Here is a 17,330-nt window from a genome sequence, read left to right as displayed (position 1 = left end):
TTAGGGTTATAACAAACTTTTAATCTGTTGTGTTAAGCTAGGCAGGGAAGAGAGAGAGTAATATTAAATGCTTAAGTAATGTGACAACTAAAGTTTCAATGCCTTTAGCATTAGAGAGCAACATAAGTATGAGATTGATGGACTTTGGAGCTATATTTGCAACCTAAGGGTGAAATATGATTTAAATGCAAACAGTTCTGGAAGTTTATTGATTCTGTGGAACTCACTAAGAGGTTGTTGCTCATTTGACAGTATCCTTCTAGTGGCTCAAACTAAGATTTTTCTATTTTGAGTCACAGATAGATTTTTGCATCCTCTGAAATTTATTTGAAGTTCGAAACCATTAGTCCTTATTGATGGTATGTTAACTTTCCTACCTTTAAAGACTCATTTTGGGATTTTCTTTTAGTCTTCGAAGTAGTAATTTTGTTACTCATGATTTAGCTTAAAACCACCTTCCATAGTTGGATGCTACTATATCTTGTGTGTCTTGTAACATGTCGTCTCTTTAGTTATGACTTTGTTCTATTTGTCTCTTAAAAGAAAATAAAAGTATGGTTTAAATTCATGCAATACAATGAAAGATTGAACAAGGTTCTTCAGGAAACAATAATACAAGTCTCTTATACACATCTAGATGTGTATAAGAGACAGGATTGAACAAGGTTCTTCAGGAAACAATAATACAAAATATATATATATATATATATATATATATTACCCCAAAGAGAAAAAAAAGAAGAAGAAGAAAACATAGACAGGACTACACTGACACAAGGTGCACGTATTAGCATAGGCCAACGAAAAGTCGTTTTGTTGCAGCCTTCTTCAATTCTTTCTTTACCTAAAGTTATTGACTCTACTCCCTTGACTAATTAGAATAGCCTTTTTTTTTTATGCTTCATTTCTTCTACTCTAAAGGATAAAATAACCATAGATATTTCAGCCCTTCCTTTTAGCTACATTGTTGACCTTAAAACTTAAAAGCAACCCATATTATATCACCAAACAGAAGATGTTGACAAAACAAATGGTGAGGTGACAATAATATTTGGCCATATGCTAACTTCATAGGTAGCCAGGTAGGACTTAAATTGAGATTAAAATATTTTTTTTTTTTTAAAAAAAAAGCCCTGAAAAGGAAAAACAGAGTACCATTGACAATTTCTCCCAACCACTTTGATATTCATATCCCAAATTGCTAGTAAAAAGCTTCCAACTTATATCAATGGTGGTAAGCCCAAAACTAACCAAAAACAAGTCAAACAAATTGACAGTACCTTTTATTCATACAACCATCTCCCTGTTAAGCTCACTCAAAGAGAAACTGAGAGTATAATTACATCTCTGGAAAACCAAAAGAGAAAGCCAACCAATTTCTTCTCTTCCAATATGCTGCAAAGTTTACTAATGCTACTCAATGTGGGATCTTTTCTTGGTGGTGTAGGGATAGTACTCCTTGCCATTGTCAATTCTTGTGGTCTGACCACCAACATCAATTACTGCAGAAGTAACTGCCAAAGCAGCTCCAGCAGATATGGCTGTTGAAATGCTTTTTCCTGAAACAAAACAACAGCAACATTTAACCTAACCACTTTTCAGAGTAAGTTAACTTATTAGAGACATGAAAAAAACAGATTATAGCCACATCCTAAAGAAATGGATCAGAAAGATGAGAATGCCACTTCACTTTACAACCATGTGTTGATAGGGATTATTGTGATAAGTACAAGTATATAACAAACAAACTGTATCCATATTGGGCAATTCCACCTCTTCGGAGAAATTTACAGTGTGGATACGAATTTCATTCATTCAGCTACGCCAGGATTAGGTCGGGATTATCACAGAGTGATGTGAGGTCCAGCTAAACTTATGGCTCTCCCCTGCCTAAGGGGTTGTTGCTAATGTGCAGACTAATTATTAGTGTCTTTAAGGCTCCAGTTGGTAGAAGCTTTGATACACACATGAGAGGGGATCCTTTAGGGAGGTGCACACTAGGATGGAGGTTGTCTATTAATAAAGTAGTGTCCTATCTCTCACTCTTTGGAACACGAGGGTCCTGGCTTCATGAATATAGCTAAGTGAAACGATTCATTCTTAACGATATGCATTTCGTGGCTCCTTTAGAAAACAATGCACTATGGCAAAAAAAATGCTGCTAGCAAGAATGGGAAGGATAAGTAGGTGTATCACCAGGTATAGAGATGTCCTGCAGTCTTTGGTTCCATATTTAGGTGGGAGACGTGGAATGACATCTGGATACGACTATTCTCCCCCTTTTTTCCTAGGCTTCTACGACTGCTAGAGATCACTTTATGCGAAAACTGATTTGATTCATCGAAAAAGTGTCGTACCCATTTGCGATAAAAGTTCATTTTTCAATCTCAAATAGCCCTAACCCACCACAATCGATAGGAAAAGACATCACATTACAGTTTACAAGATGGCTAAGCTTCCTATCTGAATTACCATCCCCATAAAAATTCCTTTAACTTTCTTTCCAAAACTTACCACCACTTCCCTAAGCATAGGAAAACATGACATGAAATTATAGGTAGGTAGGTAAGGTGGCAAGAACTGCTTGACAAAGAGAATCTCACCCATTAGAAAGGTAAAGCTTCCATTTTTCCTTCCAGAGCTTCCAAAACTCTAGCCTTATGGATTTATTGCCCAAGGGAATCCCCGAGTAAGAGACTGACAAGGTACATGCTTGCACCCCAGTCTCTTCGCAGAATTCCTCACTTCAGCAAAGAAATATTATAGACCACAACCTGAGGTCTTTCGCATTTATTTTTTGATTCGCATAAATATAAAAAATTCAAGTACCTTGAATAAATGATCTAATATTTTCCTATCATCTTTGCATAGAAGTACTGATAAATTGAATTTGTGAAACTGCTCCTTCTTCCCAAGAAAAAAATATTCAAGAAGACCCCGTGAATACTATGTTCAATCAACCTACTCAACACATTTCCAACCAAGACAAATGGAAAATGAGAAAGAGCATCTCCTTGTTTTGAATCTAGCCCTCAACCACCCTCTTGATCCTCCGTTTAAATAATAAATTAATTAAATTAAATTAAATTAAACAAAAAAAAATTATATATATATAAAGTTGTATTCCATAAGTGGGAGCTAGTGTTTGCTATCACACGATCCAAGAATTTGTTTCTAGTCCACTTTATCCATCTCATCCCAAGCCTTTTCTTTTAAACGCCATTAGCAAAACTTCCCAATCGACTAGACTTAAGAATCCATCCCCACTTTTTCCAATTTATATAATCCTACATTTTTTCATTCTGAACAAGAATATAATCATTTATCTGCAGTCCTTTCGTATAAGCATTCGGACTTGCTGACATTTTGTAAGCAACAGACAGTTTAATCTCTTAGCCAAGACCTTAAAGCAACGACTTGGTAGATAGCTTGGTTAGTCCTTCCCTTTTTCAGCGCTTTGCTCTTAATAAGACCAAAAAAAATGAGGTGACTCTCCCAAAAAGTCTTGGAATATCTTCAATATATCATTTACTACCCTCAATTCAAATAGGATGCCAATTAAAACCTCAAGAATGAGTATTCCTTTTTATAAGAAACCTGGAAACATGCATTAGAAAGACATCCTAGGGGCCAAGGAGAAATTCCCCTCCCAAAGCAGCTATTTACAAAACATCTTCCAATCTTGAAGGATCATGCAAGGGGGGTACAAAAGAATTAGCTATAACTGTGACAACACCAACAAGCGGTGAGCTGGACAAAGTTCCAAACAATAAAGATATCATTAGACTTATCGTCAAACATTCTTTCAATATGTTCCTGCCAAATACCCCACATAATCACACAAGACCCAACCTCCAAAATACCTTAGCCTTTCCTTTCAAACACCATCCACCAAGAACCTCCGGAACCCATAATCAACTTGGGTAAGCTAAGCAAATAGAGAGGTCAAAAACTTTAAACAAAAGGAACCGGCACTGTCTTGCAAAAGAACAATGGAGGAATAGGTGAGCAAGAGTTTCCACTTCCCATGAACATTCGAGATTGAAAAATCTCGAGAATGAACAGTACTTCATTATTCTTGTCGTAGTGCTCGCTGAAAATATGCAAAATCTCTTCTTGAATGCTGTTATCTTCAAAATTTAGACACCCAACATTATTTCCTATCCTGCAACATTATTTTCACAGAAATAGAAAAGGCTTCTTGAAAATTTTCCATCGTATTTACCTTCACCTTATCTTCATTTCAAAGAGTGAGAATACCATCTGATCTTAAAAATTCCAGTTCATCCAAACCTCTATGAATAAAGCTCCAAAATGTTTCTACAATTTTCTTGACTACTTATGCTTGCTTTGCTATCTAAATTTTTAATTCAGTCCCTTATGTTTCAACAATTTTCAGTTTAGTCCCGGACTATTAGTGATAATTTAAATTCGTTGATGATAAACTTACATAACATAATACTCAATAATTTAACAAAAAAACTAAGGGGTAGTAGATCATCTAAGAAAATAAACCTTTTATTTCCTCCAAATTTCTAATAAAAACAAACAAACAAACAAAACAAAACAAAAAAGCAAGATAAAAGGGTGGCAAACCAGAGGCCAAACTAAAGGTGGAAAGGAAATCAGACATAAACAGATTTCTGAGAAGAAAAAATAACCAGGAAAAAACAAAGAAAATTGAGAAAAGGGTGGAAGGAAGAAGACACAATAGCTCTCTCTCCCTCTCCTCTCCACGTTTTTTTTTTTTTTTTTTTTTGGTTTTCCTCCTCTTTCCTCGTGTCTTCATGTCACACACCCACATCACTTACATTCGAGGGAAAGAGGACAAGTAAGAGGTTTCATTTTGACAATGCAACATCATTAGAGCAAGGACTTTTTGGTCATTTTCTATATTTCTGTTGCAAATGGTATGGTAGTTAGATGTCAATATAGATGTAAAGGGGGCTGCAGTAAGTAGATATTATCTTTGCACTGGAATGAAACGTTAGTTGGGAGGGTTCAAAGCCTTTTAAAGTCTTGAGAGTAACGGTATCAGTTTCACACAGTTATGCCATAGTGCTACTTCCATTTGCTTAGTTTGTAACCATGTCAGTATTGAACTGCAGAATAGCAGTGGTCTTTCACAATTTGTGTATTCTTTCCTATAAGAAACAAGGAATATATCGACAGCAACAAAGTCATATAAAAAGGGAGATGAGATATCCCCACTAGACCAAAGGGTTTATAGAAAAGACTCCTAATTAGCCAAAATATGCACAAAATCATAATCAGGATTAGAAAGAGAACACCAAAAGGATGCAAAAATCACAGTTGAAAAGACTCCTAATTAGCTGAGCTTAAGAAACATATTTTCAATCCCCCTACAGTGCACCATTCATAAAAAGGTGGAGTAAGAAAACCAAAAAGGTTAGATGGAACACGACAATGAGTGAATCAGATGACAAATGGTGTTAAGTTTTTGGAATTAGTATTTATAAACTCAAACATGCATCAATTTGAGGTTGCATTTATCACCCATCCACAGGTGTAAATATGCCACATAAACTGCAGTTAGACAAAAAATCTCTCCACATTCATAAATTAAAACTTCATCCCATCCTCCAGGAGATGAAAGCAGAGAAAGAAGAAACAACACTTCGAAAACAACTTCACATTTGCTAATGAAAGAATTCAAACTGCAACTGCATCTAGATCTAGGAAGAGTAGAAAGTCGAACCTTTATATCCAAGAACAGATGCTCCAGCTGCAAACCCACCAACAGCTCCATTAATGAAGTCTCTCTTCATTCTATAATTCTGCACAAGCTGCTCAACGCCAATGTATACCCCTCCAATAGCAGCAAATGTCATTCCATAGTTTCCCATCATTTTCAATGTCCTCACAAGCCCAGGCAGAGCAACATTCCTCTCAACACGGGGCACATCATACCAAGTGGCAGCAATTGTCCCAAAAATTGTCCCAGCAACAAATCCTGTAGTTGCACCTTTAATCGTTTTCATTAATGACGTATCATCATCCTCCAAGTACCTACGCTCTGAAGCATCCATGAGTTGTTTTTCCCTTCAAGTTTACGTGATGACCAAAGCTGCAGAAAGAAAAGAAACAAAGACTCAGACCTAAACGTTTCAAACTATCCCATAATAAAATCATTTACATTAACAGTAAATTAATTCGTTATCTCAGCAGAAAAAAGAAAAAATGGACAAAAAAACCACGGAGAATTTCTAATATCCTGTGAAATACAAGCAGCTAGATGCAAATATGCTAATGAAACAGCAAAAAGAGTCGAGCAATCTAACATCGTCAATTCGAACCAGTAACCCGCTAGATAACGAACAATTCGAAAATTAAACCAAATGAATAAGTTCAGATCAAGCCGGAAGCCCCAAACGATATCCGCTACAACTGCAGATAAATATTCAATTTCTCTATTCCCTCATCAAGAGAAACATGAAAATGAACTTCAGCGATAAAATGGGAGGCAGATCAAAGCAAACCCAGAGGGGTAAAACCTAGACGAAATGCGTTAACAATTACATCGAATGCGATAATCGTAGGTCGAAAAGTATTGCAAATTAGTAAATCGATGAACAGTAGAACAAGAAGGATTGGATTGAAGAGAGAAACACATACCCCTTTCGATGATGAAGCTCGCTGGAAAGAGGAGACTGAAGTTCTTAAACCGGCTCGAGAAGAAGAGCTTCTCTTCAACTCGTCTTACTCAATCTGACGCCGTTACAACCCCATTCCCAGATGGATTCGTAATTACTATACTACCCCCGTCCATGTATATGGCAAAGTTAAAATACAAGGTTAATCTCTGTCAATTGTCAAATACCCCGAAAAATTTCACAAAAAAACTTAAAAACCAACTATAGATGACATCTTTCTAAAAACTTGTCTATGTTTGACCTTCTTGTCATGTGAAATACTATTTTTACCTCCACTTTTAATACAACTCAGGTGGCACTTAAATAGGTGGCAAACTAAAACTAAGGGATCGTTCACATTTCTCTCATACTTTTATTTTTTGCTCTCAGTTTTCTCTCAACTCTCCTTTGCCTTCAATGTCATCTTCGAACAGTTCTTCACTGCTTATCGGTCACTTTCTACACATTTTTCACCAGCGTTCTCGTGATTTGAAAGGTATCTTACTCGTTTCCTTCAATGCATGTTGATTTTTTCGTTCAGCCATATCAAAATGGTTAGTTTAACGAAATTGATTACCCAACGTAGGTTAAACAATCGTCCAACTTAGGTTAAGAGATCTCCAACTTAGGTTAAACAATCGCCCAACTTAGGCCAATCAATCGCTCAACTTAGGTTAAACAATCGTTTGGGATTTGGTAAGCTATCATTTAGGTTTTAGTAAGCGATCGTTTAGGTTTTATTGCACGATATTCTATTTATTATTGCAAATGTATATGTTTGTTATAGTTTACTAAGATGGCTCCCTACTGAGAAATATTTCTCTGCTACCTTCTCTTGCATGGTCTACAAAATGAATAACCTGATTAAGAAGAAACTTACCACAGAGCATATGTTTATGTTTAGGAAAACCTATTTTGGTCCACTGTTGGACGTGGACCTTGTGTTTAATGAGCAACTATTCCACCATTTTGTGTTAAGGGAGGTTAGTGATGAGAACCCGAATATATAAGTTTCAACATACTGGGAAAGAATGTTACATTCACCTAAGATGATTTTAATCTGATAACTGGGTTGCGACCGACCGAGGAAACAATTGAAAGAGATATAAGTGGTGAGAGACTACGACATCTACTGTTTGAACCAAAGGACCCAAATGAGAAGAAGGAAAAACTTTGTAAGGATGTTGAGACTGCTTTTGAAAAATATAGATTTACAAACGATGAATATGTCATAAAGGTTGCATTGGCATTGTAAATAGAATTTGTGATGATGGGAAAACACAAGAAAACACAATTCCATGATAAGATATTTGGGATCGTCGATGACACCAAAGTCTTTAGACATTATGACAGGTCGATTGTCTTATTCCAACATTTGTTGAATAACATGAAGTGCATTTTACGCGGGAAGAAAGAGTCACACGATATAAAAAAAGCAGCAAATCCCAAACACGTCACATACTACTGTATAAAGGGATTTGTACTTGCATTTCAGGTACGTACTTGCTATTCCAATTTAATTCAATATAATTTTAATTGGTTTGTTATTTATGTATATATTTCTTCCATATTGTAGGCTTGGGCTTACGAAACACTATCAATATCTAGTAAGTTTAGAGCCAATAAAGTGAGCAAGAAGGCAATACCACGAATTCTTAGGTGGACATGGTCTCAGACTCCATCGTATAAGTTGTTGGATAGAAATGTATTCCAACCTAGAAAAGTAAGCATCTATTAGAGTTTTTAAACGATCGCTTATAGTTTACTAAATGATCGCCCATATTGTAATCACACTAAACACTTGCCCACATAATTCTAAACGATCTCTCACATTAATCTAAATAATCATTTAGAAATTATTTAAACGATCGCTTAGCAAATCTAAATGATCGTTTAGAAATTATCTAAACAATCGCTGAAATTTGTCTAAGCGAGCGTTTAGAAATATGTGGGCGATCGTTTAGTAACTACTTGTGTATTTGATATGTATCGACTTGTTTACATCATTCACATGTAGACTATTGTTACATCGAGACTTATACCAACAGCGGATGAGTTGAGGTACAAGGAAAATCGACTAGGAGTGGTGGATCTGATGCAAGCAGACTGCCAAATAAGACTTAATGAGAACAACACTGATCAACACTCCCACGATACCCATGTTGGTCATCATAAGAAGTCTGAGGGTCATGAACTATTTAATGAATATACTCATGAGTATGATCCCCCTTAGTCATCACGTCCGTTTGTGGAGGAGAAGCCTGTGATTGAGCATTCATCATAGCCAAATGTACGACCTCGTGAATGCATGACCGACCCGACTAATGTTCATAAGGGAAAAAAAGGCATGATTCTTCAGAAAAGCAATCTAAGTCCTCGGGAAGCAATAAGCATTCAAAGTCTTATAAGGTCTTGAAAGGGGAAATATTGGAAGTTTGCAAAGATTTAATGAACTTGACAATTATTATCCATTAGTTGAGTGATGTCTTTAATCATCAACATGAACGCATTACCCAAAAACTGAATGAAATGAAGTTGTTGGTTCAGTATCTGCTGTGTATTTTTTAAAATGTCTGAGTGATAAATAATCCTTTAGGATAAGCTAAAGATCATTTATGCATTGTTAAATGATCGTTTAGATAGTCCTAAACGATCGTTTAACTATTCCTAAACGATCATTTAGCTAATCATAACGATCCTTTAGCTAATAAATGATCATTTATATAATAATAAACGATTGTTTATATAATCATAAACGATAAGAAAATTTAACCAACCTTTATATCATCGTCATTCAAACAGTCGTGAGGTCTTATGACAATGTCATCATATAATGGACCCTCTAATGGTCTATGTGTTGGGATTGGTGTCTTAATTCTCCCGGAGTCTCATTGTTTTGTAAAGATGCATGTTATTTAATGAATAAATAAGTGTTATCTAATTCTGACATTTACTCATATCTAATAAACAAAGCTCCTTGATTATCTTATATGAACTTAAGCATGTATATGTGATATACAAGTTGATTATGCCTTAAGTGAAAATCTAAAAAGGTCTGTAGTATAAGGACTAAAGTGGGATATCTGATCCTGGTAACGCTACGAATACGGCCCACTTTGTAGAGGTTTGCAAGTATTATAAACTACTACAGATGGTAGATCCTGACCATTCATGTGGAGACATATGAGCGGGGGTGTGCTATACAAAGAGTTTGTATAAGACCTAGACCACGAGATGATTAGACTCTGTATATAACACCGTTGATACTAGAGACTTGCATCTCACCTAAACGACTATAGGTGACATGACCTCAATCCTGAGTGTTTTTGGAGCCTTTGAGGGTGATCTTTTGATTAGTATAGGTAAAAGTGACCAGATTGCCAACTCAACATGCCTACCTTTTTGGGAATTTGTCTGATCTAAGAGTTGGGAACTCAATCCACAAAATGGAATTCACTCATTTCCCGAAACAGGGATAAGAAGAGAGATTGCTCCCTTAAGAGTTGATATCGGGACTTGAACATAGTGGCCACAGCTTCTCTTTGGAAGGGAAGACTCAGCCATAGTAGAACTATGACTTATGTTCATTAGAGGGATCAATGGTACTTAAGGAGACAGATGTAACTACAGGGCCATAATGGTTATTGGCTCAACTGTACTTACGAACGATCTGTGAAGGGTTGTCGCACTGCTGATTGGTTAAGATGGACACATAATATATCTGTGGTAAGGAGAGTTCAACTATCAGTCTTTAGTGGAGTGTCTGGCAGTTAACGGATGGTGGATCCCGTGACTAAAGAGTTTAGTCAGTTATTCACGTACCATTGGAGCTTCGAGCTATAGGTCCATAAGGTCCTCTTGGTAGCTCAATGGATTCAGTTGAGGATTAGTTTTTGGTGTTAATTTGAAATGTTCAAATTGACAAGAGATTTTGATTATATGTGATATAATTGGTATGATGTATAAGATACATCTAGTGGAGGATTGATGTAAATGAGATTTGCATTAAGTACCATGGAATAGAAAAAGAACTATGGTTTATATGTTTCATAAGATGAAATATTCAAACTATAGGTTATAAATATAGTATGATAAGTTGGTTATCATTTATATTTATAATAATATTACTTATTAGATAATTAATTCTTTTTCTTTAAATAACCAAATGAGTGGGTGGTTATTGGATTCATGGTAACCGCGAGCTTAAAAGGAAAATGGTTTTCCTAATTTTAGTATGATTTACAAACTGTTGAAAAGTTTTCGTAAAAAGGTTTTTGAGTTTTCTCTCTCACGAAAAAGAAACTCACGTAGTCGTCAAGTAAATATGGATATACTAAACGACGGCTAGGGCAACCTAAATGATCGTACAGTGGCGAGCTTAATTATCGTACAGTATTTACCAAACAATCGTATAGTTTTACTAAACGATCGCTTGCCCTAAGTAAACGATCGTGTAGAGTTTATACGCGACAGACCGAGCTAAACGATCGCATAGCTTTTGCTAGACGATCGCATAGCTTTATTTAAACGATTAGGCATCGACCTATACGATAGGTCTCCACCATCTTTCACTTGCCTAGTTGTGTACACAATCGGTATTTCCTCCTTCATCTGCCTCATTCCAAGTCCGAACAGAGTCCACCCTCTGGATTCTCACACCGAGAATACCAAGGTAGCCTTGTTGGTGGTGTCAGACTCAACTCGACACCATCGAGGTTCTGTGGAGGCCGTTCGTGGTGATGCGAAGGAGTTCGCGCTATTGCAGAGGAGTTCATGACTAAGGTGATCGTTGAGGACGAGTGCGGTGTTCGTGTTCGGTGTTGCGATCGTATAGATCGAGCATTTGAAGTTGTTGTTGTCCAAGTGGTCGTGCACAAAAGAGTGTGAAGACACATCTGCAATTGTTCGTACAGTTTTTCCCTTTGTGCATTTGAGTTTTTCATGCTGTAATTTCTGTATGAATTGTATAACCGCTTGTTTGAAGTCGACTGTAAATGTATTGTTCATTTATGATTGTGATTTGGAATAATCTTTCTTCCATTGCTCATGGAAATGTCGAATATGATTTTCTTCAATTGGTATCAGAGACAGGTTTTGATCCTGTGACCTGTGGGTTATAGGCCCACCGGATTGCTACATGGGTTTGACTGACCGCGGATCCTGTGACCGATCGCGGGGTGCTTAGTACACGATGGTTGGAGAAGCAATGCTTTGCCCAAACGGTTTAAGACCCAGTTCGCTTGTTTGAACCAGAGACTCCTTGTCTTTGTAATAGTTGGCTTTATTTTTGTGTTTTTCAGGCAATTTTACTATGTTCATCAACTTGTATTGTTTATACATGTGATGTATGGTACTTATATGCCAAAGTGTTTGTCATATAGTTAAAACTCACCTTAGGTTGTGCAATTATCATGCATCATGTATTATAATTGTTATAATCGAGCATGAAAAAATTACTTGAAAGCATGGGCATGCATCATGAAATATAAGAGTTATATTTTACATGTAGTGAGCATTATCATGCATCATCCTTTTATTATAAATGTTATAATCTAAGGGTGAATGGAAGCATGTTTTGCTTGTTTTCATTACCGTTTTGTATAAGTGTTATATAAAAGAAGTAGCAATGAATGGACAATGCATTGAGCATGACATATAGGCTGTTTATAGGCGTTATGAATGCCTTGCATGTATTAGCTTTGTATTGTGATGGTTGTTTCCGTTTATAAGTGTTATAAAGGAAATTAAACCTAAAATCAATAATTCAGAGTTGCATGCGAACTTAGGGTGAACTCAAGTTTTTAAAAGGGTTTTAAAATTGGACTGAGATAGACCTAAAGTCAAGTGGTTCTAAAGAGTTTAGTAACCTAGATTAGTCTTTTAAAATTAGTTTAATAGGATTAAATTAGTTAAATAAAAGATTAAATTTGTTGTGAACCTATCTATAACGGACCTTTTGTCTAAGGCGGATTCTGGCTAGGCTGGGGTTCTTAAGTTGACGGAAACATAACACCCCTACCTGGGGAACCTACCTGGAAAAGTGAATTAGATAGATTTTCAACAAGCATGCGACATTTTGGTCAAAAATTTCGTTAAAGAGTTTAATGGACGATGATCAAAAGTTGTTTCACTATCCAAGATAAAAGTTACTCTTGAGCAAACCCAAAAGTCACTTACTTAAAATCATTAGTCGTGTTTTTTCTAAGTAAACTAAACCTTAGGTTATAAAATACTCAATAGAGGAAGAGGCATATCAGATATGTCAATGATTCCACTCACGTTTCTTCTTCTATGTTCCCATCGTGAGATTCATGTTTGGCCTCGTGGTGCCCAGGATGCATCCCCCTTCAGATGGTGTTTGCATGAGTCAATATCAAAGTGAACAGAGAGAGTGTTTATAGTAAGTGGGTGAAGGGTGTGTGTCAACACGTCCTATGGTCTCTGTCATTGGTTCACACCGTGAGATCATTCTGTATGCCTTCGTGTCGCCTTTGGAGAGTCCTCTTTCGAATGGGTTTTGTGCAGTTGGTCGATATCAAGGTGAACTCCAAAAATGGATAGGATCGCTTTAGGTTTTACCCCAACCAAATTTTTCCCTTCGGATTGGCCTTTTGGGACGGACCTCTAGGGCTTAAAATGGCAGGTCACACTTATGGGAGATTGTTAATTAAGTTAATGATCTCTTGGTCAAATCAATGATGACTTGTCGTTATAGGAGCAAGATTTATTCTAGTATTAATGACTGGTTGAGAACTTATCAATTTAGAGGAAGGATAATTGACCTTCCTTCGGCAGCTTTTGTCCTAAGCATTTGAAGCGTCATTGCGAAACTAGATGTCACACGGTGTTCATGTTAGTTTTGATAAAATCTTATTGGATGTTGTTTTGTTTTACAACGAGTATTTGCTTAAAACCTAACGTAGATCAATGTGTTTTTCCTTTCAGAAACTCATTAGTATTTCCGTTTAAAGCTTTTAAAAATGACTGATTATATATGGTGGAAAGAATCGTGTGAAACGAATTTCGTGGAAAACGACCTCCATCCCACTACTCTCCAAAAGAGGAGACAAGACAATAAATATGATTTATTGGTCTTGGAGACATGTCTGGTAGAGAATGATGATTCTGCCTGATCCTTGATTCAGGTGCTACCAATCATGTCAGTTTCTCTTACAAGGATTCAGTTCCTGGCAAACGTTGCCACAGGGAGAGATGACTCTTCGAGTCGGAACTGGTGAGGTTGTTTCAGTTATTGTTATAGGCAGGCTGAAGTTATTTGTTGACAAGAAATGTTATCTATTACTGGATAATGTTTTTGTAGTTCTTCATATTAAAAGAAACTTGATCTCAGTTTCTTGTCTCATTGAACAAAACTATGTCGTCTCCTTTTCTGAAAATAAAGTATTTATTTTCAAGAATGGAATAGAGATTGGTTATGGTTCAATGGAAAATAACTTATATGTACTAAGGTCATTAGTCATAAAAACCTTGTTTAACACTGAAATATTCAGTACGGAAACAATAGCTAAAAGACCAAAGGTTTCTCCAAAGGAAAACGCCCATCTTTGGCATCTAAGGTTAGGTCACATCAACCTCAATAGGGTTGAGAAGTTGGTGCAAAATGAACTTCTAAAGAGTTTAGAAGAAAACTCCTTATCGGTATGTGAATCATGCCTCAAAGGCAAGATGACCAAACAACCTTTTACTGGAAAAGGTTACAGAGCCGAGGAAGCCTTGGAGCTTGTACATTCAGACCTCTATGATCCGATAAATGTTAGAGCTAAAGGAGGGTATGAATATTTCATCTCTTTTATAGATGATTATTCAAGGTTTGGGTATCTTTTCCTAATGCAACGTAAGTCTAAAGCCCTTGACAAGTTCAAGGAGTATAAGGCTGAAGTTGAAAACTTGTTAGATAAGAAGATAAAAACACTACAATCTGACCATGGTGGAGAGTATATGGACTTTAATTCTAGAACTATATGATAGAACATGGGATTGTGTCTGAATTCTCGGCCCCTAGTACACCTCAATAGAATTGTGTATCTGAAAGAAGAAACAGAACCTTGTTGGACATGGTTCGATCTATGATGAGTTATGCTCATCTTTCAGACTCGTTTAGGGGTTATGCAGTGCAGACTACATGTTATATCCTTAACAACGTTCCCTCAAAAAGTATTTCTGAAACACCTTTTGAGTTATGGAGAAGCCGTAAAGGTAGTTTACGCCACTTCAGGATTTGGGGAAGTCTGGCACATGTGCTAGCGACTAACCCAAAGAAATTGGAACCGCGTTCGAAGGTTTACCTCTTTGGAGGCTACCCCAAGGAAACGAGAGGATGATACTTCTATGATCCGAGTGAGAACAAAGTGTTTGTTTTCAAAAATGCTATCTTCTTGGAAGAAGATCACATGAGGGATCATAAGCCACGAAGTAAGCTCATTTTACGTGAGATCTCTATTGAGACCTAGACTGTTGAGGGTTCAACAAGAGATGTTGAATAGGTCGACAGATCAACAAGAGTTGTTGAGGTCAGAATGTCTAGTCAACCAGCTCAAGAGTTGAGACTGCCTCAATGTAGTGGAAGGGTTATTATTAACGAGTAGAAATGCACGTCATTACAGTGCTAAGTTATTAAACAATGAAGGATTGCGTTGATAAAATATGTTAGATTGCGTCCAAAAAGCATTAAGTTCATAATATTGTGGTCGCATGCGTTCATCGCATAAGAACAATTAATTCTTGTATTTTATGCAGAATATGCGTTGATGCAAGGCGGAAAGCGAGATCAAAGAAATCAATGGCCGAGCACAGCATTACCGCAAGGCTCTACGATGATTTGTGCTCGCAAACATTTTCTCAAGAAGAATTATCGCATAGAGTCAGTACAACTTGGTGGGCGCATCTAGGTGAAAGGCATAATTAACCACGATGGGACAGAAAGCTGATGACGGTCGAATCTGAATTAAGTTGACAAGCCACTAATGAAAACAAGTATACTCAGCTTTTTGGTGACAAATATTTGGCACATCAGTCAGAGAATTAAAGTCATCCCATATGTGCAACCATAAGCGAGAAGCCACTTTAACCTCGAAGGTCTATAAATACCGAAGGCATCCTTTAGAAAAGGGGTTCAGTTCAGCTGGTTCAGCAATTCAGCAAGATTTTGTTCATAGTTTAGCCTGTCCATAGTTTTCTTTTATTCTTAAAAAGTCAGAGCAAGAGAAGAGCTGAGATGCCGGAAGATCGCTCACGGCAACTCGAGAGAGAACCCGGAGGCGTAGAAAGCAAAGAGCGGGCCGAATCTCGCAAGAGCGAGATTATCTTTTGAACACGAGTAAAAAAGACAGTGTAAAAGCCTGGGAAGCAAGAGATTGCAACCAGTCTCTTTATTCTCTTCTTGCATTGTTATTTTGTACTTCAAATTTATATTTATACAATGGAAGTTCTTATTCTACATCTGTTCACTCTCTTAGCATGCATGAGTAGCTAAACTTGTCGAATGGGTTGAGAAGAACTAAGCTAACATGACCTAGGATTTTTATTGTTTGCGATTATCTTGTTTTATGTTGTACCCAACAACCCTTTAGAGCTACTCGAGAGAGTGTCTAAAGAAAAAACCTAAGACTTGAGAGAGCTAGGTTAGAATCTAGACTCGAAAGAGCAAGATGGAACTGGATAAACAAGAGATAGGGACTTAGAGATAAACTCTGTTTGCCAACATGCATCGCATGCACCCTAGAGATAGATTATGATATTATGTGGTCCCCTTATTTGTGTGTGTTTCTTCTTGTCATCGCATGAATAAGAATAGAGGCTTATGTGGAGGTCCTATAGACTCATCGCATATATCGCATGCGTTCTAGCCTTGGAAGCCGTAGCATTCACATCGAGAGATGGTTTACTATTGTTTGTGTGTTGCATGGTCGTATAACATGAACGCATCCTATGAAGTGTTAGCCAAACCCTTCTCAACCCGTTCACCGCATACTCATCGTATCTTCCGTTTTATCAACTCTCTTCGAAACTCCGCTGCATTTTTTATTTTTATCACCACAACCAACAACATCAAACAACTATTTAAGTTACCGGTTACCGCAAAGTTTCCTGAAAAATTACCACCGTATATTATTTTTCTAAGTCCTTGAATTCGACCCTGGACTTACCAGGAAACTCAGTGGGGTTTATACTTGGATTCCACTGAGAAATCTTGATTGCTTAACGCATTCCATCACCGTATTTCATCCATAATTCCACCTCATAAAATAACGCATCAGTTATGAACCCACCGGATCACTACATGGGTTTGACTGAAGCCCAAAACGTCATTACGAATGATGGGGTTGAGGATTCGTTGTCTTTTAAGAAATCAAAGGAGGATGTTAACAAAGATAAATGGGTTAAGGCCATGAACCAGGAAATGGAGTCTATGTACTTCAATAACGTCTGGGAGCTTGTTGATGCACCTAATGGGGTAAGACCTATTGGGTGTAAATGGATCTTTAAGCGAAAGCGAGGTGTAGATGGAAAGGTGCAAATCTTTAAGGTTAGACTCGTGGCAAAGGGTTATACCTAGGTTGAGGGAGTTGACTATGAGAAAACTTTCTCACCTGTTGTCTTGTTGAAGTCTATCAGGATACTTCTATCCATAGCCACATTTTATGATTATGAAATATG

The 17,330-nt window shown here is 37.0% G+C and overlaps 1 protein-coding gene across 1 annotated transcript; it reads right to left on the bottom strand.

Annotated features, from left to right (window-relative positions):
• Positions 1-1,138: 1,138 nt before the first annotated feature.
• LOC120091918 (outer envelope pore protein 16-3, chloroplastic/mitochondrial) lies at positions 1,139-6,774 on the bottom strand. The gene is made up of 3 exons (XM_039050087.1): positions 6,637-6,774; positions 5,720-6,088; positions 1,139-1,559 (listed from the first exon to the last, which is right to left on the bottom strand). The coding sequence occupies exons 2-3, from the start codon at positions 6,048-6,050 to the stop codon at positions 1,414-1,416; spliced, it is 477 nt and encodes a 158-aa protein (XP_038906015.1). The 5' UTR covers positions 6,051-6,088; positions 6,637-6,774; the 3' UTR covers positions 1,139-1,413.
• Between the last annotated feature and the right edge of the window lie 10,556 nt (positions 6,775-17,330).

This window comes from Benincasa hispida, chromosome 11 (genome assembly GCF_009727055.1).
Source record: "Benincasa hispida cultivar B227 chromosome 11, ASM972705v1, whole genome shotgun sequence".
NCBI lineage: Eukaryota > Viridiplantae > Streptophyta > Magnoliopsida > Cucurbitales > Cucurbitaceae > Benincasa > Benincasa hispida.
Note: the sequence above shows the minus strand (reverse complement) of the source record. Positions and strands in the feature narration are given on the sequence as shown.

Coding starts and splice junctions, on each gene's coding strand:
- LOC120091918 (XM_039050087.1), bottom strand. CDS start 6,050: ATGGATGCTTCAGAGCGTAGGTACTTGGAGGATGATGATACGTCATTA. Junction 1,560..5,719: donor ATCTGTTCTTGGATATAAAG/GTTCGACTTTCT, acceptor GTTTTGTTTCAG/GAAAAAGCATTTCAACAGCC.